The sequence below is a fragment of the Crinia signifera genome, chromosome 5, assembly GCF_055691185.1.
Source record: "Crinia signifera chromosome 5, ASM5569118v1, whole genome shotgun sequence".
Classification (NCBI taxonomy): Eukaryota; Metazoa; Chordata; class Amphibia; order Anura; family Myobatrachidae; genus Crinia; species Crinia signifera.
In genome coordinates, this window is record NC_139221.1 from 40,370,055 (window position 1) to 40,393,745 (window position 23,691).

General features: G+C 41.9%; 1 protein-coding gene across 5 annotated transcripts in view; it reads left to right on the forward strand.

The window, feature by feature from the left end:
* The window catches only part of RUNX1T1 (RUNX1 partner transcriptional co-repressor 1), a 119,789-nt gene that overhangs the window by 24,120 nt on the left and 71,978 nt on the right, over window positions 1-23,691 (forward strand). The window contains exon 1 of one of the 5 annotated variants that reach the window (XM_083187067.1): window positions 13,318-13,398. The exons of 1 other annotated variant lie outside the window; for it this stretch is intronic. In XM_083187067.1, the coding sequence (XP_083043193.1) occupies window positions 13,368-13,398 (31 nt within the window). In that variant the 5' untranslated portion in view covers window positions 13,318-13,367. Of the gene's footprint in view, window positions 1-13,317; window positions 13,399-15,394; window positions 16,503-16,536; window positions 16,698-16,728; window positions 17,747-23,691 lie in introns of those variants that run through there. 3 more of the 5 variants (XM_083187070.1, XM_083187072.1, XM_083187069.1) reach the window with 3 other exon arrangements.

The following is a 23,691-nucleotide window of genomic DNA, read 5'->3' on the forward strand; positions in this document are numbered from 1 at the left end:
TCTAACTACTTCCGTCCCTCACCTCACTTTCTCCTCAGGAAACAGAAGTGGGTTTAGACACAACTATTCTGAATAGGCCTCAATATGGCAAATTAAAATTGGTGTAAGTTGCATTTTACATATATTTAGCAGTAAGTGCGCAGAGCTACATTGGGGACTGACCTAGTAAGAATGCAAACTGATTACAATAACCGTGTAGTTAGTGAAAGCAGTCACTAATCAGCCTATTAAATAATAAGGAAACAGTCTAGTGAATTGATTGGTTGAGTATTGACCCCTCCCACACACTGGCTGCTTCCACTTTGGTGAACATGGGATGATACAAGTAGCGGTGGATTTATTATGTAGCCACAGGTAGTGATTTGGTGAATTGATTTGATAGTTTGCTAACAAATACTTTTAACGTATAGGTATACTTGTGTGTGTGTTTAAAAAAACAAAAAAAAAACAGTTGTAAATGTGAATTGAAGAGTTTTTCTTTAGTCCTGCTGGACACAGGATCCTCAATTTGCTTTTAGTTATACATACCTGTATTTTTAGCATCTTAAAATCTCAAGTCAGTATTATTTTTTTAAATTCAGTAAATGGTTTTATAAATGTATACATGACTAATTTTGCCAATAAATAGGTCCTGGGAAGTATAAAGAAACCTATAAACAAAAGATACAATTACATAAGCAGCCTATTCCTTCTTAATCAGATTTCGTTGATTTATAGCGCCTGCTAATGACAGTCTGCAGCGTCGAATCCATCATTCCGGTCAATACTATTATATATATTGATTGTTATTTAGGAGTTGTTTAAATGTAACTGAAGATTCAAACAGATTGTTATATTATTACAATGTTTTCTGCGTTCAAAGTGTTTATTGTCTCTTTCAAACTCTGCGGATATTGCCTTGATACCGGCGTTCAGCAAGCAATAGCTTAATTCTGATTACCAGGGAGGAATACAATGGCCAAACCCGCTGCAGTATTTGTGGTAATAGCCATCAACTCAGCCGATATTGGAAGGTGACAAGGAATCCCTTGCTTGACAATAATCCAATTTAAATCGATTGGAACATTAGTGTTTGGAGGATGACCCCCAATGACCTCTATTGCTCTGTGGTGGACTGTTCCAACCACAGTAATGGGGTCCAATGATGCCAGATGGTGTCCACCAGCTGAGCGCTATACAAGGAATGGCTGGATCTCTGGAAACTTGTAAATTGTTCTCTTAGTGCAGATCTATAGGATCGTACCATGGCCCTTATTCAGATCTGATCGCAGTTCAAATTTGTTCTCAAAATGGGCAAAACCATGTGCACTGCAGGTGGGGCAGATGTAACATGTATAGAGAGAGTTAGCTTTGGGGAAGTTACTTTGTTTCTGTGCAGGGTAAATACTGGCTGCATTATTTTTACACTGCAATTTAGATTTCAGTTTCAACATTGCCCACCCAAATGTAACTCTATCTGCACATGTTACATCTGCCCCACCTGCAGTGCACATGGTTTTGTCCATTTTGAGAACAAATTTGTACTGCGATCAGATCTGAATAAGGGCCCATGTATCAATGGCCAATTAAAACGACAGAGCTTATACTAAGGACACTTTGAAGTCCATGTTGACAAGTAACTGATGTATTAATTTCCAAGGGTGCTACGGTAATTAGGGGGTATATTTATCAAATGTTAGGGAGATAATGTACCAACCAATGCCCCTAACTGTCATTAATGAAGCACATCCTGTAAAATTAAATGAGATGATTGGCTGATACTTTATCTCTTTGGGGTAGCTGTACTAAGTCACTGAGATTTATAAAAAGGTGAGAGATAAAGTACCAACCAATCAGCCCCTAACTGTCAGTTTAACGGCTGTTCTTAAAAGTCACAGGACCTGATTGGTTCCTAAGTTTTCTCTCTCCATGTTACCCCTCTACTAGGATTTATACATTGCAACCAAAATCTTAAAGCAGAGGGGTCAGTATGATTGCAGTAATAAGGACAATATTATTATTGTTATCATCATCATTAATAATAATACCAACAATAATAATAACTCATCGTCCTCCAGTATTTTAGTGCCGATACTAGAGTTTTGTCTGAATTTCCTGATGCAAATGTTCCATTCAGAGAGTCCATCTGATTTATCTCTTTTCCCTGGGATGGAGTAGTGGTCCCCGGCAGCATTAATGCGCTGTGCCCCCACACAGCGCTCTGAGAATAATGTAACTGCGCTGGCTGATCCCGGGTCAGTATGATGCGTGAAATCAATTTATTTGAATCTCTTTGCCTCTATAGGAATTTGGCTGTTTGCCAGTTGTTTTCATTTAATGTCCTTTGTGTTGAACACAGACAAGCAGGATTGCCTTTGTGTTTTTTTTTTCTTCGCTCTCCCTTGGTTGCTGACTGTTCACGACCATCTTATATTCAATGATCTCTGAGATGTAAAGGGAATGGATTTTTGTATTACTGTGAAAGATTAGGATGAAATTAAATTGAAAATGAATACATGTACAAACTATTAGTCAGTTTACAATTCACAAATCATGCGGCTGTCTTGCTGGGAATAAAAGCGATGCAGGAACTGGAAGGCTAGTGTACGGTATATATATATATATATATATATACACATATATATATATATATATATATGTATATATATATATATATATACAGTGGTCGAAGTGTAAATTTTGAAGTGGGGGTATGGAAATTTTGAAGTGGGGGTATGGAAAAGTAAAGAGTGAATATAGTGCACACCTTCGGATACCCCCCTGTCCATCAACGTCCCCTGCCAGACTGCCCCGTTGTACAGGGGTATTACAAAAGCACAATATGTGCTGCTGAGTGATCAGAGAGCATCCTGAGGGGGGAAAAAAACTTTTTTTTTTATCTTCAGATTAAAGTGGGGGTATGCCATACCCCCGTATACCGCCCCACTTCGACCACTGTATATATATATATATCTCATGGATCGGCACTGGCAAAATGATAGAATCCACGATGAGCTGTACGCTGGCCTTGCTTGGTGCAATTTTTTCTATGATGTATACGTTTTACCCAGGGTTGCCGACTTTTTAAATCTCCTCTCCGGGAGAAGCCACTTTAGCCCCGCCCCCTCATCGGAGATCAGCCAATCCGGTTATTTAAACGCTGTGGTCAGGGGTGAGATAGCCGGGAACAGGGGGTGGGGGAATGGGGGTCCCCCAGAAACCAGGAGGCCGGGAGGGGGACCCGATTTTTGGGACCCTCTCGGCCATTCCGGGAGGGTAGGCAACCCTGGTTTTACAGCAGGTATGTCCAAACTATGGCCCTCCAGCTGTTGTGAAACTACAATTCCCTCATGCTTTGCAACAGTTTTGCTATTACGGCTTGCTGAAACTATGGAAAGTCATGCTGGGATGTGTAGTTTCACAACAGCTGGATGTCCATAGTTTGGACATGCCTGACAGAGCTTTTCACCTTAAATCTTGATGTATTGTGGTTTAGACTATTTCAACTATTGCAGGCTCATATTGGTTTGATTTCCCTGGTCACGAATATCCAGTTCAAATATTATTGTGAGATTATGGATCTCATACTAACTATGTGCCAGATGCACTAAGCTTCAAAAGTGATAAAATGGAGAGTGATAAACAACCAGCCAATCAGCTCCCGCCTGCCATGTCACAGACTGTGTTTGAAAAATGATATTGGCGCCATCAAGGGGGTGAGGCTAAAATATCATTTTAGCCCCACCCCTCCCGGAAAGCCGTGAATCACGGTATTCAAACATCTGGACGAGGGTGAGTGGGTGTGCACGTGGAAAACTGGGAGGTTTGCCCACATTTCTAGGAGGCTGGGAGGGGGACCCAATTTCCGGGACCCTCCCGGCCAATCCGGGAGGGTAAGCAACCATGGGTAATTCTGCTCTCCGTGCCATCCTCCTAACACACATTTCTAAATAGAACATTGAGAAATGTATTTTGAAGCGACGCAGATATGCCATACAGGGAAATAGTATTAAGAAGCAGCCATATAACTGCGACGATCTGAATATTACCAGCGCGCGTTTATTCTGCGTCATCTATAGGACGCTACAGTATCAGTGTGTGACTAGCCCAGATCACACAGCTCAGGACCAGCCTGCCCTGCACATTTCCCAGTGTACTGCTGAAACAGCACGGCTCTCTGTGGGGAATTACAGCTCATAAACAAGGCTGTCTCTGATCATCTGCAGCCATATGGTTGCCTACACTAAACCCATTTCATATAACCATCCAGCCACACTGGAAAACAACCCCACTGATTGGAAGTGTACGGCGGATCTGCATAATGCTGACTTTTATATGTGCACCCTGAGGGAACGTGTTTAACCCCTTCTTAACAGAGCTAATCGAGTACATGTGACTGACATCAGATGGTGAGATAGAGTGTGTGTGTGTGTGTGTGTGTGTGTATGTTTGTGTGTTTATCATGGCACTAAAATTGGTTATTGTTTCACAATTTGGATATTATTATCATAATCATGATTAGTTATTTATATATCACCTACAATATGTGTAGCTTTTTTCGAGTATGTGTGCATGTATGTATGCATGTATGTATGTATATATGTGTGTGTGTGTGTGTGTGCATGTATGTATGCATGTATGTATGTATATGTGTGTGTGTGCATGTATGTATGTATGTATGTATGTATGCATGTGTGTGTACAGCATGTATGTATGTATGTATGTATGTATGTATATGTGCATGCATGTATGTATTTATGCATGTGTGTGTGTACAGCATGTATGTATGTATGTATATATATATATATATATATATATATATATATATATATATGTGCATGCATGTATGTATGTATGTATGTATGTATGTATGTATGCATGTGTGTGTGTGTGTGTGTGTGTGTACAGTATGTATGTATGTATGTATGTATGCAATGCATGCATGTATGTATTTATGCATGTGTGTGTACAGTATGTATGTATGTATGTATGTATGTATGCATGCATGCATGTATGTATTTATGTATATGTGCATGCATGTATGTATGTATGTATGTATGCATGTGTGTGTGTGTGTGTGTGTGTGTACAGTATGTATGTATGTATGTATGTATGTATGCAATGCATGCATGTATGTATTTATGCATGTGTGTGTACAGTATGTATGTATGTATGCATGTATGTATGTATGTATGCATGCATGCATGCATGTATGTATTTATGTATTGTACAACACAATTTCACAAAAATTCTAGCAATAAGTCTAATACCATACACTTACATATGTGCGTGTGTTGCAATTGCTGCTACGTCACAACACGATGCGTGTGTGCAATGACACACGTGTGAGACTCCATCAGCCTGCTTTCCCGGGCCGGGGCTGTGCGGAAGATGATAGGCAGACCCCTGGAGCCGGGCCCCGGGGTCAGAGTCCTGCACGCTTCCTTCTTACAATCACCCGCCGAGCAGAGCATGCCTGCACAGGGTGTGTGTAACCGGGCTGCATCCTGTGCTCTGCCGGGGTTCCTTTCATTCACTCAGCCCATTGTGTGCACTGGGACGGGCTTTCCCCCTGTCCCCTCTCAGTGCTGACAGATACAGCTCCTGGCATCTGCCCCACTGCAGCCCAGGCTGGATGATTCTATGTATTATATGGGATATTGGCTATACATACTGCTATATGTACTGGCTCTAGCAAGGGTTGCATCTACCGTTACCTATACTGCACATTCCCAGTGTTAAGCTGGGTACACACTGGACGTTATATCATTAACAATATTCATGACATAACCTACAGCTGCTTCAGAACAAGGTCCCTGTCACCATTTAGCAATCACACGCGTCCCTCTCCCTTCTCCTCTGTCCATATCCTTTTTTTCCTCTCTCCCTTGTGCTTCTTGCTGGGCGGCTGGATCGGTCCATGGATGGGTTGATGGCTTGGAACTAGGAACGGACTGTTTAGATGTCTGAACGTTACTGTTTTTTTGTTTAATGTTCTTTTACTTTTTTTATTTTTTATTTTCTAGAAGTTTTTATTCTATCGATAGCCTTCGGCAACTTATGTTTTTCTTTGTATGTACGTTTTTTTTTTTGGAAAATTAGAAAATTGTGGATTGATCCTCATTATATAATTCCACGTTTCATCTTCCATTATTTGTATTATGAGAGGATCAATAAAACATATTTTGGAAAAAAACCAATATGCATGACACCGATATCACTTACGATATATGGCGAACATCGGTCAGTGTGTATGCTTAATATCGTAAATGACGCACACTGCTTCCCATCTTTAACGACCCTTCCCTTCGTCTGTAAATGCATCTCAATCTGATAATATCGTCAGCAACTGCATTGGATGTAGTCCCGATGACGCCACTGACCCAAAAGTGTGCATGCGCTATGTGATTTTCCTGCAGCACCGCCGATATTGGCAGTGCTGGGATTCTCCCAGTGCGTACCCAGCTACAGCCAATAAATTACAAAACAAGAGCACTTACTAGAAAGGCTGATTACATGGTAGGTCACCCCAGACCATGGACAGCTCACACCCAGCTGCTGCAGAATCTCTTATTAGTCCAGTTGCCGTAACTAATACCACATTCTCATTGCCACCCCTGCAAAAACCCGGGTTTTTGCTGGCAGGGCACAGAGCATCTCAGCTCTACAGACCCCATTCATACTGCACCTTAGACCTGGGAAATTCCCGTGTCTGCTCCATTTACACTGCTTCCCCTGGTCTGCCTGCCAACAAGTGTGTTGAATCTAAGAGCAGCTTTGATTGGCTGTTGAAAAAGCAGCTTTGAGCAATGCAATGAGCTTGCTTTTTTGCATCTTGTGAGAAAAACCCGGGTCTAGCCTGTTCACACTGACATACACCCGTGTATTACCCAGGAATAACCCTGCAAAAAACCTGTGTGTAATTTTCAGGGCATTACACCCAGGAATTTCACTTACACCAGTTCACACTGAGACAGGACACGGGAAATTACTGTTTGCCCTGGCAAAAACCCGGGTTTTTGCGGCAGTGAGAACGGGGTATTACTGATCAACATTATATTGTAGGCTTGGGGCTAAATTGGATACCGATAGATAAGATACATATACACCGCTTGAATGTACTTTGCTAAGGCACTACATCTATTATATACTGTAGATAGAATCCTGTGCTATCACAGATGTGCCACACTTTATGGATACAATCATTGTCATAAATAATTGCACAATCTCCCTCGTCTTTATCCCACATGGGATCAGTAACATTGCATTAAGAAAAAAATCTCTCTAATAATGGAGCATCAGAAACAGCAACTCACCTAAGGCAGATTTCTAGACTTTAACATAAAGTCAGGTAAGGTAATTAATAGATTGGCCACCCCTCCTCATTCATTGTATATCACATTGTAGCTTTGTGACTAATCAAACCTCTTGGTTGTTCATTGGGATGCAAATAGTTGCTCATTTGTGCCACCTGGTGGATCTTTAAAGCAAACTTCTTGCAATTACAGTCCACAGCATTCCACACATTCCAATTAAATTCATAAAGTCAGCAGTGAGTGTGCAGTAAGATGACAAGTGAGGAAGAGATAGGGTGTAAGCACCAACCTGCTCACTGAATTCAGCAGCAGGTGCTGTATTTGTCTATGTCCCTGGTCACATGATTTGCCATACTGGTGTAGATCATACTTGCCTACTTTTGAAAACTAGTTTCAGGGAGATTATCGTTGGTAGTAGAATTTTGCACAGCACCCCATTGAGGGGGCGTGTCATTCTCCACCCAAAGGGCGTGTCTAGTTCCATATATGGAGATATTGTGAAAATACACTGTGAACGTGGCACCTAGAAGCGTGGGTGTGTACTGCTACATCTGAGAGGAATCTTGTAAAATGACTTGTATCCAAATGTAGAGGAGCCCCAAAGCAGTTAGTAAGAGATACTATACTTGGTTAAGTGCTGGGAAATGGTGCTGATGATTCAATGTAAATGTATCGGTCCCTCATTCCTTTTTGCCCCAAAACTGTAAGAGTGTAATGTGGGCTAGGTGACATGAGGGAGATTGATAGACTAATGAGGGAGAGAAGGAGATTGCTGCTAGTTCCGGGAGTCTCCTGCAGAATGCAGGAGGGTAGGTAACTATGGTGTAGATGCTGGGGTTGGGTGGGAGGCAGACTGAGATATATGTCATTATTGGAGACATTGTGGTGGGTTGTATAATATCTTCCACATCTGTGATATACAGCAGAAGCATGATTAATTAGTACTTATTTAGAATGTATATATTGATTGTACCTGAATTTCTACTTCTTGGCTTGATGGTGGCACTTTTACCTTTACGCGGGACTTTTAGGCATATTTTCTAGCTTTCCATAAAGAGGGATAAAAACATATCTGAAAACATAATGGACCTACTGTAGAGAATTGTTGGAAATAGAATATGCAAGTTGGAATGTGGCAAAAGCTCTAAAGCAGGCATGTCCAAACTGCGGCCCTCCAGCTGTGGTGAAACTACACTTCCCAGCATGCCTTGCCACAGTTTTAGCATTCACTAATAGCAAAACTGTGGCAAGGCATGATGGGACTTGTAGTTTCACAACAGCTGGAGGGCCAAAGTTTGGACATGCCTGCTCTAAAGTATCTACGTCGATAATTTCTCCTGATTTGTTTTTTCCTTCGCCTATGAACCGGAATGGCCAATATGGCACCTTATGGAGGTCACTATTGGGTTATTGTTCCTTTAACTAACTAGGTAGTAAAAGTATAATAATGTTCCCTCTCCATATATGGCAGGGTTATGGTATAACGCTGGCTTGATCAACCATGTTATGGTCAACCACCCTTAGCGGAACCCGTCTAGTTAGACGTCTAAAGATAGTCGACCGTGTTAAGATCGACAGGAAAGGAAGCTAGAGGCCAGCGGTAGAGAGGCGGGTTAGACGCCAGCGGTAGAGCGGTGGGTTAGACGCCAGCTGTAGAGTGGCGGGTTAGACGCCAGCGGTAGAGCGGCGGGTTAGACGCCAGCGGTAGAGAGGCGGGTTAGACACCAGCGGTAGAGCGGCGGGTTAGACGCCAGCGGTAGAGCGGCGGAAGTGTGCTCGACGATCACATACTCAACATGATCTGTCCACCCATGTAGCACATGTCCACCAGTTGCTAGTATGTTAATTATTGTATAGTGTGGAGCTCCGCTTGTCCACTGATATGTGTAGCGCAGGTGTACAAGAATGTGGAGCACTAAGGTACGGCGCAGAGAGTATGGCGTTGGAGAGATAGAGCATTTGCCAGTGACTTATTAGCGTGCCAGTCGGGTTATTTTGCACTGTGACAAGAAGAAGGTTACAATTCTGTTATTATTAAATGACCTCTACCCCCAATGTGACAGGTCCAAATTAAGGGGTACATTTACTGAGATGGGATTGAGATTAGAGCACCTTCTAGAAGATAACAGACAGAATCTGATTGGTTGCTTTTGAGCAACATCCCATCTTCAACTTCAACTTCCGATGCCAGGCGTAGTAGAGCAATATTTGTGCAACTGTGGGTTAAGTAAGAGGCCATGGTACAAGTATCGATTCTGTTGCACTTTTTAGCATTACTTCATGTACGGACGCTGACGGTGGCTGTCCCAGTCCTTGCACTTTCGTATGAAGAGATGTGCACATTGGAGAGCTTTGTAACGGCATTTGCAAGCCGTGAGTGGTGACTAGGGTGACCAACTCATCCCTTTAATCCGGGACACATATTAATTACACAGGTTCTGTGGCAGTTTAAAACCAGGTGAAATGGAGTCTTGAGGTGTGGCAGTTTAAAACCAGGTGAAAGCCAGCCACAGACCTGTGTAATTAATATGTGTCCCGGATTAAAGGGATGAGTTGGTCACCCTAGTGGTGCCCACCCAGCTTCAGCGGCTTCTGTGTCCTCCTGCGAATCAGGCCCTAAGTACTAATACTTCCATGGACATGCGACATCCATCCCCCTAGTGTGTAGCGATGTGTGGTACACAATTATATTCGGACTCCTTGCACAAAACTGTGTCAGTACTTGTTGTGTGCATCAACTATGGCCTACAGTACCCATAGCGATCCAAGTCGCTAATTAAAAGCCTGTCAAAAGAACGGCTTAGTCCCTATCTGCTCCTACCTCCAATCTCTGTCTTCACAGCTCCCTCTCTCCATATTCAGCAAGTTTGAAACAGATCATTTTGCTTTCACTTTCTGTTAAGGAGTAATTTGGTCCATCGAGTGGCCTCTAGTGGTAACTGGTGGTACTTCACCTCAGCGGTGTCGAGATTGAGGGCCAGGTGCACTAAGTAAGCTTCAAAAGTGATAAAATGGAGAGTGATAAACAACCAATCACCTGCCTGACATTTTTCAAACACAGTCTGTGACTTGGTAGGTAGGAGCTGATTGGCTGGCTGTTTATCACTCTCCATCTTATCACTTTTGAAGCTTAGTGCATCTGGCCCGTAGCCTTTTATCTATAGATGCCAATTGCCCACAATGTAGATTTTACTGTATTGCTCTGTGTTCTATATAACCATAATGTCTAATGACGCTTTCTGTACTCCTGATCCAACACCCTGCTATTACCAGAGGGCTATTTTTATTTCTCTTCCTCCGTGAATGATATTTGAAATCCTTTCTTATTGTCTTATTATTAATAAATAATCGTCACCATCATCATGACACCATTCACAGTAACAAGGGTACAAGCAGAAAATGTGAAGTGAGTGCATTATGAATAGCTCAGCACAGCTCCGAGCTCCTGCAAGGGTGCCTGCAGTGGGGTGTGGGGTGGGCACTGAGGGGAAGCTGGCCAGATGGCAGCCAGCATTGTACAGAGCTGCCGGTTTTTGTCCCTGACGATGAGAGGAGGCCAGGATCACTGGAGCATGTGAAATCACCATCTCTTTTTAACAAAACTAAGTCACCATCAGTCACAACTAAGAGTGGCTGACATTAAAACAATGGCTTTTCAATAAAACGTTAAGAGGCCTTGTGCAATGAATTTAGTTGGATTTAAATAGTGCCATCCATTTCGCCTGCAAGAATCAGTCTACACCAGTCTGCGTGCAGCACAGTCTGTTCAGTTAATACAGGCAGCCTTGAGTGGGGAGGGTGAATAAAGAATTCTGTTTTATTGCATAGACTGTTTGCAGTTCATCAGGATTCTCAGCGAAGCCACCTGTTCATTCAGCTGATGGATCATTTATACATTACTGACATTGCAAGATGGAAGCTTATGTATATTAGCTAGAAGACCACATGTGTGTATAGGAACAGGAATGACAAGCACTATGGCTGTCAAATATTTGCCTTTTGTACCTTTAATACTAAATATATCTCCGTTAAGTATAAACAGTGGTAAAGTTACTACAGAGCTAAAAATGATTTAGAATTTTCAGTCATTTAATACTTGAATTAAATGACTGAATATATTGGATTTGAATATAGTTAGTATACTTATTATTGTATATGAATATAGTTAGTATACTTATATTATTATTGGACTTGAATATAGTTAGTATACTTATATTATTATTGGACCTGAATATAGTTAGTATACTTATTATTGTACATGAATATAGTTAGTATACTTATATTATTATTGGACTTGAATATAGTTAGTATACTTATTATTGTACGTGAATATAGTTAGTATACTTATATTATTATTGGAGTTGAATAAAGTTAGTATACTTATTATTGTACATGAATATAGTTAGTATACTTATATTATTATTGGACTTGAATATAGTTAGTATACTTATTATTGTATATGAATATAGTTAGTATACTTATATTATTATTGGACTTGAATATAGTTAGTATACTTATTATTGTACGTGAATATAGTTAGTATACTTATATTATTATTGGACTTGAATATAGTTAGTATACTTATTATTGTACATGAATATACAGTAGTTAGTATACTTATATTATTATTGGACTTGAATATAGTTAGTATACTTATATTATTATTGGACTTGAATATAGTTAGTATACTTATTATTGTACATGAATATGGTTAGTATACTTATATTATTATTGGACTTGAATATAGTTAGTATACTTATTATTGTACATGAATATAGTTAGTATACTTATATTACGGTCTTCATATGGTACACCAATGCATACTTCATTTATCATAGAAGTGGGTCCACAGTTGGAAGGATATTGACCAGTGGTTGCTCCAGAGGAGGGGCAGAAGCACAGTTTAAAATTAAAATAGGGGAAAAGCACCCACTGCCAGTGAGTCAGTTTGGAATGGCAGATGGTGGTAGTTGGTGTGTCTCCTCTATTTAAATTTTTAACAGTACTGCCCACCCCCTTCTGGAGCCACCCTTAACACTGACCGCATACGATGCCCCACCTACTACCCGCAGGGTGCCCAAGCCATATGACCTCCTTTTGCATATGATGTATCATTGATGCCACTGACTGCCATAAGATCCAGCAAATAGGGACATCGGATCTGTAGGTAAAACACAGACGATATGGAGCTTTTCACATGATTTATTGGCCCGATGGGTCAAAATCATGCGGAAAAGGGTGCGTATCGTATAAGTCTATGGTCACCTTTACCAAGCTGCCTACACAGCCGCCCCATCAGGTGGGTTCGCCCAATCAGTGGGACACTTTAGCAAACCCCTAATAGCCTGAAGCTAGGTGTAAAATCTGAGAGACTGAAGGAAACCTGCCCCAGATTTGAATGTGAAAGCCCTGCCATTGAAATGACTCTACACGCTCAGCAGAGATCACTTTCTAATGTGCCAGCCACAATTTGTAGCCACTGATCTGAGAGTTAACATGGGGGAGAATGCGGGCATTAGCAAGTCCGCCCCTCCAAGCTGGTTCATCCCTAACTCATGAAGACTTCCTTAGGCAGAGGGTCTATTTAGCCTTCATCAATGCTCCTTGGTTGATCATTGAGTGCTGCCTCTTCATTCAGTTTATCAAGTCTTGCAAACACAGAGCCAAAAGGGGGAAAAAAGAAAACCCTTTTCAGCTTTGTTAAAGCCAACAAGGAGTAAAATCTGCCATTTGAAACCTTTCTCGGGCCTGTTAATGCGGCTCGGCTTAGACGAGCTCCTTTATTTGGTGGTTTAGAATATCTGAAACTATTAATTCTCTTGGGTTGAATAGCTGGTGGCAGGCAAGAGCAGATGGGGTAGGGGTGTGTATTTGGCCTGGTGTATTGCTTTCAATTAGGATCAATCAGGTGTCAGCTCCTTTTGAATGAACTCACTTAATACCCACTGTGTGAGTCATGAATTCACCATGCATCACATCAGAGGAGCTTATAAGTAGAAGTTAGCAGGAGCCAAGACACAGGCACCAGATCCGCATTGACACTCGTCCACGGCTGTCCTGCCTGCCTTCCAGATGCATTTTTATAGCTTCTTAGACCATGCTGGTAAGTCCTGATCTTCACTTTTAGCAGCCCTGCCCGGTGGAATATGTATATTGGTAATAGCTTAGCACTTGGCTGGTGCCTGGGAAAGAAATTGTACTGTAGCAAATGGGTTCATAATGATGCTCTTAAGATGTATATCAAAAACTCTCTTGGCACCTTCCATTTACGCAGTTATATTACCCATTGTGTTTTGCCTTAACTAAAAATCTCCCATCCATCCTGATTATTATCTACGCCTCTTAACGCCTTTGCTATAAATAAATTTTTTAAATGATGCACATTGTTATTGTAGCTGTGTTGAAAAAAAAAAAAGAGAGAAACACATATCAAGGAATATGTGTTCGGGGAGAGCTGCCAAAAAGGTTGAAGTCTGCAACTATTAAATAATGAGGAAGAGAAAAAAGTAGGCTTGCAGCTGGCTGCTGACGGAAAATAAGCTAAAGTATTCTCAGATGCTCAGGCATCCTGTCAAACCCTGTTTCTACAACCAACTTCAAGGTGACAATCTCCAGGGATCCTGCTCGCGTTGACGTGGATCAATTTAAAGTACCAATTACTCCAGTCAGATAACGACGTTAAAAGCCAAAGTAAAGGATGCCTAATCACCTAGTACATGCGAGGTGAATTTTAAAAGGGGGAAAGGTGCGCATTTTTTTTGTTTTTAATTCATCCCGATTATTTTAAGGTGACTCTTACTAGTTGGCTGGAAATGTGCAGCTGGTATTGTACCATAGGCAGCCCAAGCCTGTTTACAGCAAATGTGACATCACTTCCAGTATAGACAGGGTTAAAAGCAGGCAAACCTGATAACATGGTTGGCAGCAAAAGCAGCAGTGCTTGGCTGAGGTGGCTGCAAATTGTAATAGTGTTTGAATGTTTTTTTTTTTTGGTAGTAAAGTAAAAGAACCCTCTCTTTCCTAGCCTGGCACCAACATGGTTAGCTGGTTATGGGAAGCTGCCTGTTGACAAGTGAAGTATTTGTTTTTGGCTGATTCTATTGCAGGTTGTATGAGTAGCGTTTTATTGCTTTATTTCATTTGCCTGTGTGAGCCTGTGATGTTGTGTTGGTGAGGCGGGTGCTGTGTGAAATGGGTGCTTTGTGAGTCTGCGAGGTGGGTACTGTGTGAGCCTGTGAGGTGGGCGCTGTGTGCGCCTGTGAGGTGGGCGCTTTGTGAGCCTGTGAGGTGGGTACTGTGTGAGCCTGTAAGGTGGGCGCTGTGTGAGCCTGTGAGGTGGGTGCTGTGTGAGCCTGTGAAGTGGGTGTTGTGTGAGCCTGTGAGGTGGGTGCTGTGTGAGCCTGTGAGGTGGGTGCTGTGTGAGCCTGTGAGGTGGGTGTTGTGTGAGCTTTTGAGGTGGGTGCTGTGTGAGCTTTTGAGGTGGGTGCTGTGTGAGCCTGTGAGGTGTGTACTGTATGAGCTTGTGAGGTGGGTGCTGTATGAGCTTGTGAGTTGGGTGCTGTGCGAGCCGGGTGCTGTATGAGCTTGTGAATTGGGTGCTGTGTGAGCCTGTGAGGTGGGCGCTGTGTGAGCCTGTGAGGTAGGTGCTGTGTGAGCCTGTGAGTTGGTCGCTGTGTGAGCCTGTGAGGTGGATGCTGTGTGAGCCTGTGAGGTGGGTGCTGTGTGAGCTTTTGAGGTGGGTGCTGTGTGAGCCTGTGAAATCGGTGCTGTGTTAGCAGTTTCTTCGTATTTCTGCAGAGATGTTTCTACGCCTTTAAATGGGGAATGAAGATGGTTGGGGGCAAGTTTGTCACAGTTTATACATACACTCGTTATTTGACAGTACTGAATCATGGCAGGGTTGCATTGGAAATTCACAATTGTATGTGACTTGAGAGATGGGAAGATGACCAATTGCTGCTAGATTGTGGATGACCAATTGCTGTAAGAATGTAGAGGACCAATCACTGTTAAAGAGTGTGGAGGACTTAACACTGCTAAAATGTAGTGGACTGAACACTGTTAGAGTGTAGGGGAATGGACAATGCTAGAGGGTAGGGGGGCTGAAGGCTTCTAGAGTGTAGGGGGTTGAAGGCTGCTAGACAGTAGGGGACTGATGGCTGCTAAAGTGTAGGTAACTGAAGGCTTCTAGAGTGTAGGCGACCGAAGGTTGCTAAAGTGTAGGTTACTGAAGGCTGCTAGACTGTAGGGTGACTGAAGACTAATAGAGTGTGGGGAACTGAAGGCTGTTATAGTGTAGGGGACTGAAGGCTGATAGAGTATATGGTGACTGAAGACTGCTAGAGTGTAGGTGACTGAAGGCTGCCAGAGTCTAGGCGACTGAAGGCTGCTAGAGTGTAGACAACTGAAGGCTGCTAGAGTGTAGGGGATTGAAGCCTGCTAGAGTGTAGGGGACTGAACGCTGCTGGAGTGTACAGGACTGAACAATTTTGGAGTGTAGATGACAGAATGCTGCTGGCATGTAGAGGACAGAACTCTGCGGGCATGTAGAGGACAGAAAGCTGCTGGCATGTAGAGGACAAAACGCTGCTGGCATGTAGAGGACAGAACGCTACTGACATGTAGAGGACAGAACTCTGCCGGCATGTAGAGGACAGAACGCTGCTGGCATGTAGAGGACAGAACGCTGCCGACATGTAGAGGACAGAACACTGCTGGCATGTAGAGGACAGAACGTTGCTGCCATGTAGAGGACAGAACGCTGCTGGCATGTAGAGGACAGAACGCTGCCGGCATGTAGAGGACAGAACGCTGTCGGCATGTAGAGGACAGAACGCTGTCGGCATGTAGAGGACAGAACGTTGCTGGCATGTAGAGGACAGAACGCTGCTGGCATGTAGAGGACAGAAGGCTGTCGGCATATAGAGGACAGAACGTTGCTGGCATGTAGAGGACAGAACGTTGCTGCCATGTAGAGGACAGAACGCTGCCGGCATGTAGAGGACAGAACGCTGCCGGCATGTAGAGGACAGAACGCTGTCGGCATGTAGAGGACAGAACGTTGCTGGCATGTAGAGGACAGAACGAGTTACGCGGTAGCCAAGGAGAAGCTTATGATACTTGTGCTTTGCTGGAATGAGACTTCCTGAAGATCTGGAATACAATAATTACTTCATCTCTCCTTGACTGAAACATACACTAGCAAAGGTACTTTAAAGCGAGGCGGCGTGTGCTGTTCCTGTACTGCAGAGCTCTACTTCACAGACACCAAGAGGGTTTACCAAGGGTTATGTTCAAAGAGAGAGTTTTAAACAGCAGCTATTTTCCTGGGGCTCGGCATTCTGTACAAACCTGAGCGTGCTACATAAGACATGCTTGTCAGGCGTATGTTTCTCCTATGAGGTAAGGATCTTATACAAAGGACTAAAGAGGCACTGCTGAGAGGAAAATAGCCAGCCTTACATAAAGCAGCCTAACAAAAGCATGCAGCTTTATGTATCATGGTGTCCATTAAAGCTTATTAGTGAAGAGAGCATTGAACCCAGTGAGCTTTGCGTTATTCACTGGAAGGATAAACATAAGGGTGTGCGAAATTCAGAATCAGGAGGACATGATTGTTAAGCTTTGAAAATAGCTTTGCAGGAGATACTTTGTTTTCGCCTCCTATGGATCCGCATGGAAAAGGTAAAATAGTGGAAGCTGCAAATGTTTGGAGACTATCAATCCGCAGTTCCCAGGGGAGCTTAGGACCGCTGTGGCGGAATAAGTGCCCCTCTTCGGAGCGTGTTGTACACATACTTCCAGGGATAACAAAGGAAAGGCACCGGACACTTTTGTTCAGTGGGATGAATCGGTATATTTAAAAAAAAATAATAATAATTTAAAAAAAAAACAAAAACAGTTTATTGTGTGATTCCTGCAGCCAGACAAAAGAGCGTGTTTACCATGGGTGATCCGTGCAATTGTGTCTGTGATGGAATAAGGGGGCCACAGCGATCTGGGCTTTAAGTCAGAGATAATAAGGAGAAGGGTTAATTGATTTTCCTGGGTAAAGAGCTGAATCATTGAATTGTGAGCAGACTGTCCTGTCCCCCTGCCTTGTATGTGGAACATGAATGGCTAAGATAGAGGGAGACGAGTCAGCAGGAGAGACCTGGGCTTGTGCTAATTTGTGCACACATCCCTTGTCATTGTTCTGCCTGGAGAGACAGGGCTGGGTTCAAGGCCACATGTGCTCCTGTCATCAATTCTGCTCCAAGTGCTATACGGAGTGTCAGCTCTCCATCTGTCTAGCATCCTGCCTCCAGCCACAGCAGCCAGCCCGCATGGCCAGGCATCCATTCCTGAGCAGGAGCACCCCCTAGCCCCACACAGCCGGCTACCAGACACCGAGAGGCGAGGAAGGAGAACTCCAGTTAGGGGAGGCTGTGTGCAGCTCTGCAGGATGCCTGGTAAGGATTGCATGCTGGGAGGGATCTGTCGCCTTGTCAGGCAGAGGAGGTAGAATACAGAACAAATGCAGACATCTATCTATCTATCTATCTATCTATCTATCTATCTATCTATCTATCTATCTATCTATCTATCTATCTATCTCTATCTGTAGCCTCATCTTAGTTTCATATACTGGTGTATGCACTAATCTATTACCTTCTGTTTGCAATGCATATCTCTCTATCTATCTATCTATCTATCTATCTATCTATCTATCTATCTATCTATTTATCATCTATCTATCTATCTATCTATCTATCTATCTATCTATCTATCTATCTATCTATCTATCTATCTATCATCTATCTATATCTATCTGTAGCCTCATCTTAGTTTCATATTCTGGTGTATGCAATCCTCTATTACCTTCTGTTTGCAATGCATATCTATCTATCTATTTATCATCTATCTATCTATCTATCTATCTATCTATCTATCTATCTATCTATCTATCTATCTATCTATCTATCTATCTCCTTAATTTAGTTTTATATACTGGTGCATGCAATCTTATATTACCTTCTGTTCTGCTATCTATCTATCTATCTATCTATCTATCTATCTATCTATCTATCTATCTATCTATCTATCTATCTATCTATATCCTTAATTTAGTTTTATATACTGGTGCATGCAATCCTCTATTACCTTCTGTCTATCTCGCATCTATCTGTGAATCCATACACACACACACACACACACACACACACACGCATATAAACAATATTTTAATGGTGATGTATATTTGCGATGGTCACGACACTTTTTCTTGCCTCATCCGAGCTATGAATTATATCGTCAAACATCTTCTATTCGGACAGAATGACATGTGAAACAATATCTGCAGAACTAAGTAACACACCGTACCCTGGCTAGGAATTTTTTTTATTATTATTATTTCTATTTTATTTTATTATTTTTTTTGCTCCAAGTCAAATATGCAGAGCCAAATATTAATCTTGGATGTAAGTCCAGTCCCCAATTTCAGATGCGCTGCCAGGAATAACACATCTGGCTTAGCTGGAGAGAACCAGTGGAAAGAGAATGGGTCGGGAAGCTGTGTCAGGGGACTAGGTAGGCCATGTAACACTTTTGTATTGCTGCGGAGCTTGTGGTACTGAAAGAATGTTTTCACAGAAAGACAGTTAGCGCACTGATGTTTCCTGACATTCCCTGATTCCTTGGTCTTATTGAGGGAGGTCACTGAGCTTTTTAGTCGCAGAGTCTGTGGACGGCGCAGATGGTGTTTTGAAACACTATCCGGCTGCCAGCTTTTTTCTATGGCCACATTTGTGTTGAGGTATTGGCAGTTGTTGGGAGAACGTCTTTTCTTAGGGTTGATCTGTGGTCACGGTCCTGGCCTGACGTGTAGATATGCTAGGCGGTAGTAGTGATAAGGTGGAAAATCCTCAGATTCATTTCAGAGTTGTATTGCCTGGATTTATATATTTTATATATACAGTACTCATGTACGTGTAAGTCTGTGTGTTTGTATATGTGTATATATATATATCTCTGGAGTTCATACCCCATCTTTTCTGTGTATTGATCTGGTAGTATGTAGACCCAGTCTCTCTGATTTCAGGTCCTGATATACAATAAGACAATAACAACAAATACAATTCCGATTCTTAACCCTTTGAGTGTCAACATCTATCCGCTTGAAACGCCAGCGTCGCTCACATTTGTTATATAAATTCAAATTTATGTTGTGCAAAAAAAAGATTATATATATATATATATATATATACAGTAAGGTAAACATTACAGGTCATTATGATGTATATGTTAGCTTGGCAAATTTCACACCTATTTTGACAAATCACTTGGCACTGAAAGGGTTAAGGTTGGATTTATTAAAAAAACAAAAAAAACAAAGAAGAAATGCTTTCAGCCTTTTGATGCAACAAACAGTAGCATTTGTGTGTGTGTATAAATAAAACAGATGCAGCGTAATGCAGAACGATATTATTAATACAAACAATTCCAGTTTAATCTGTCGTCAGTATTTAGACCACATTCCTTGTTAAACAAGCTTAAATTATTACTGCCTTCCTCTAAAAGTAGAAGCAAGCACTCGTGTATTTCAATGTTTGCTGTGAGTGCCAGCTAGGCTTGCACTTGGAAACAGAGAATACATTCACAGCTGTGACTGGTAGCATGTGCCAAAAGAGAAAGACCTGAGAGAATCTGACACTTGGCTATTTTTGACACCCATCTGTAGTGTTTTTTTTTTTAATACTCTCCGGTAGGATGAACGTCCGCTCAATCTGTTTATTGCACATTTCAGCATTTTCATAAATATATTGGCTTTAGTGTCCGGCCTGTGCTTTGCTTAGACACAGGGTTTGATGCGCTGATGTTTTCTTTTAATGGAATCTTGGTTCAGTGACAACACGTTTAACCCTCTATCTGCCATCTCATGGCTCTGCTTCATCCCATTTCATTAATGAGAGTGGCAATGAGCAGGCAGGTAGTCAATGAGTACTGCATCTGATGAGGAATTTCTCAGGACCACTAGATTGAGGAGTCTTTTCTAGTTAAAAGCCCCTCAAAATGGCGGCTTCTGCAATGCACTTTTACTTTGAGCTGTGACCGTTTTTATTTTCACTTTGAGCTGTGACCGTTTTTACGTTCACTTTGAGCTGTGACCGTTTTTAGCCCACGAGCTCTCCACCCCACGTCATGATCTGCTCCTACCTCCAATCTGTCGTCACAGCTGCCTCTTCCTATCCAACAAGTTTGAAACAGATCAGTGTCCCCACAAAAATTGCTTTCACTTTCTGTTATTACATCTTTTAGCACACAAAGGAATAATTTGGTCTGTCGAGTGGCCTCTGATGGTCACTGTGTTCTTACGAGGAATGATACTTTATAGACGCCAATCCCAGGCCTACATAGAAAGGGGGCCCAGGACTGGAATCTAGAAAGTATAATAACGCAGTTCACGTTTCCCATGAAGAGATGTAAAGGTTGCGTAGCGCGGCCAGTGCTGCCGATACAGATCTCATGAGGCGCGCCAGGTGTTCGAGAAAAAGGAGGGGGGCCCTGCCAATTTTGTCAGTCCTGGTCCCCACAATTTTTATACGGCAGCACAGGGTGTGACTAAGATATACACGCACACACTGCGGGAATACATTACGTACTTGCAGTGCATTGGAGCCACGGTGAGAGTGGCTACATCTGTATGTGTGTACATGTGTGGTATATTAAGTTGACAATGTCTATGCCAACCACAAATGTTCGACATATACAAGGTCGACACTGGAAAAAGGTCAACACAACAAGACAAAAAACGTTGACACTTGAAAGAGTCAACATGCGGTTTTTAACTTTTTTAGTGTCAATGTCGACACCTGGGAACGTGGAACCCCAATGTACTGTGTTCCCTTTCATAATGAGCGAGCTGTGAGCCAAGGTGACACTGTACTGTTCCCAATCAGAGCAAAGTGGATGGTACGTGCGATTTAAAAAAAAAAAGATTTAAAAAATCCCCTAAAACTCATGTCACGTTGACCTTTTGACCGTGTCGACAGATGTATGCCGACCATATTGTGTCAACCTATTGACATTGTCTGTCAGTCATCTGGATACCGTACATGTGGTGGGGAATATAGATTGTAAGCTCCAATGGGGCAGGGACTGGTGTGAATGACCAAATATTATCTGTACAGCGCTGCGGAATATGTGCGCGCTATATAAATATATACAACATTTATAATTGCAAAAGCAGCCATTAGTATTCACATCTAACCATGTGTACTATCTTGCAGAGATGACACATGATTACATATTATTATGACGACAATTATATAGGAGCAATCATTAATGTACTACCAGCTTTTTGCCTATGAGCATAAATGTACTTATAGAATTTTTGTTTTGCGTGATAAGAAGGCGTACAGTGATCGCAAGCAATACTAAATATATGTATTTTACATTCTTAATGGTATACTCTAGACAAGAGCAATATAATGACATCGATATTTCCCACGCTGCTTTATTAATCATCTACATCTGTGTGTCATCATTGAGAATGGGACAATCTTATTTGCCGGTGATCATCAAACCTTATTGTTACTGCTAAAATACAGAAACCAGTTTATCCTGCAAAAAATATATATATATGTCTAATTTTTTTACTTTTTTTTTACTTAATTTTATGACTGGTAGGTAGTTTGCATCATAAATGATGATAATTTATGCATTTCTATTATGCAGGTTTTTTTTATCTATTTTTTTTTAATTTCTCAATATAACTAAACAAAGTTTATGTGGCTGCTTTTTTCAATCTATATGTGACTCATTAGTTTCAGATTGTATTAGAGTTTTTTGGATATATATATATATATACACAGTATATATATATATACATATATATATATATATACAGTATATATATATATACATATATATATATATATATATATATATATATATATATATATATATATATATATATATATATAGTAACCTAATCTAAAACTGTACAGTAGTTAACATGACAGTTTGGAGATGATGCCACTTTGATGATGCCACTTAAATCTTAGATTTGTAAGCAATCTTTCACTGTGATTGGATATTAAAATGATCACATGACCAGGAACCATACTAGTTGGTTCTCACTACATGCCATTGCCAGAGCTGTTATAGTTCTATGTTTGCCAAAACCCAGGACCCAGGGCAATATTACTATATAGGCACACTGGGCAGCTGCCCAGCATCGCACAATTCTAGGAGCCTCCGAGTACGGGCAGGTGGCATTCTTTACCTGCCTCCTAACCTGTAGCTATGCAGTGCATGACTGTCAGATTGCTGATTAGTGGATGGATGGAGCTATCCACCAATCAGAGTGACGAGGCAGCATTCTTTACCTGCCTCCTAACCTGTAGCTATGCAGTGCATGACTGTCAGATTGCTGATTAGTGGATGGATGGAGCTATCCACCAATCAGAGTGACGAGGCAGCATTCTTTACCTGCCTCCTAACCTGTAGCTATGCAGTGCATGACTGTCAGCTTGCTGATTAGTGGATGGACGGAGCTATCCACCAATCAGAGTGACGAGGCAGCATTCTTTACCTGCCTCCTAACCTGTAGCTATGCAGTGCATGACTGTCAGCTTGCTGATTAGTGGATGGACGGAGCTATCCACCAATCAGAGTGCTGATAGCCAGTGACTGTATAAAGAATCATTTACAGATGAGATGATATTTTGTTTTATACTAAATACATTTTCTTTTAACTCATCTACATCTGGAAAACATCAGTTTACAATGTAACTTCACAGCATTACTCTTAATTAAAAAAAAAAATCTGGAAATTAATTAAATTGACCAAATTACAATTTTAAAATGTCAGGTCAGACCATTCCCATTTAAGGGTTGTCAGTCACTGTTTCAGGAAATGCCTCTAATAGAAGAATTTTTGCTAATTAAAATGAGGACACTGGTGTTTATTTTCGAAGATGGGAGTTCTAATAAAGATGGGATGTTGCCAATAGCAACCAATCAGAATCTACTTATTTAGTTAACAACTTCTAGAAGATAATAGATATAATCTGATTGGTTGCCCATAGCAACATCCCATCTTCAATAGAACGCCCATCTTATGCCTGGTACACACCAGGACGACTAGGGCCCGATCCTCTCAATCTAGATCCAATTCCGACCAATTGGATGTAGATTGCGTGGTGATTGGGCCCTTTTCTGTCCTGGTGTGGACCGATACCGATCCGATGCGCGGTCCCGCGGGTCGGTCGTTATTGAGATCCTACCTGCTGCAGGTAGGATCTGAATAACGACCATACTGCCGGGTGCGGGTCGCCATTGGATTGGACCCGCTCACGGTGCACATCGTGAGCGGGTCGTGCCCCCCCGCATCATCGTGAGCGGGTCTGAAGAA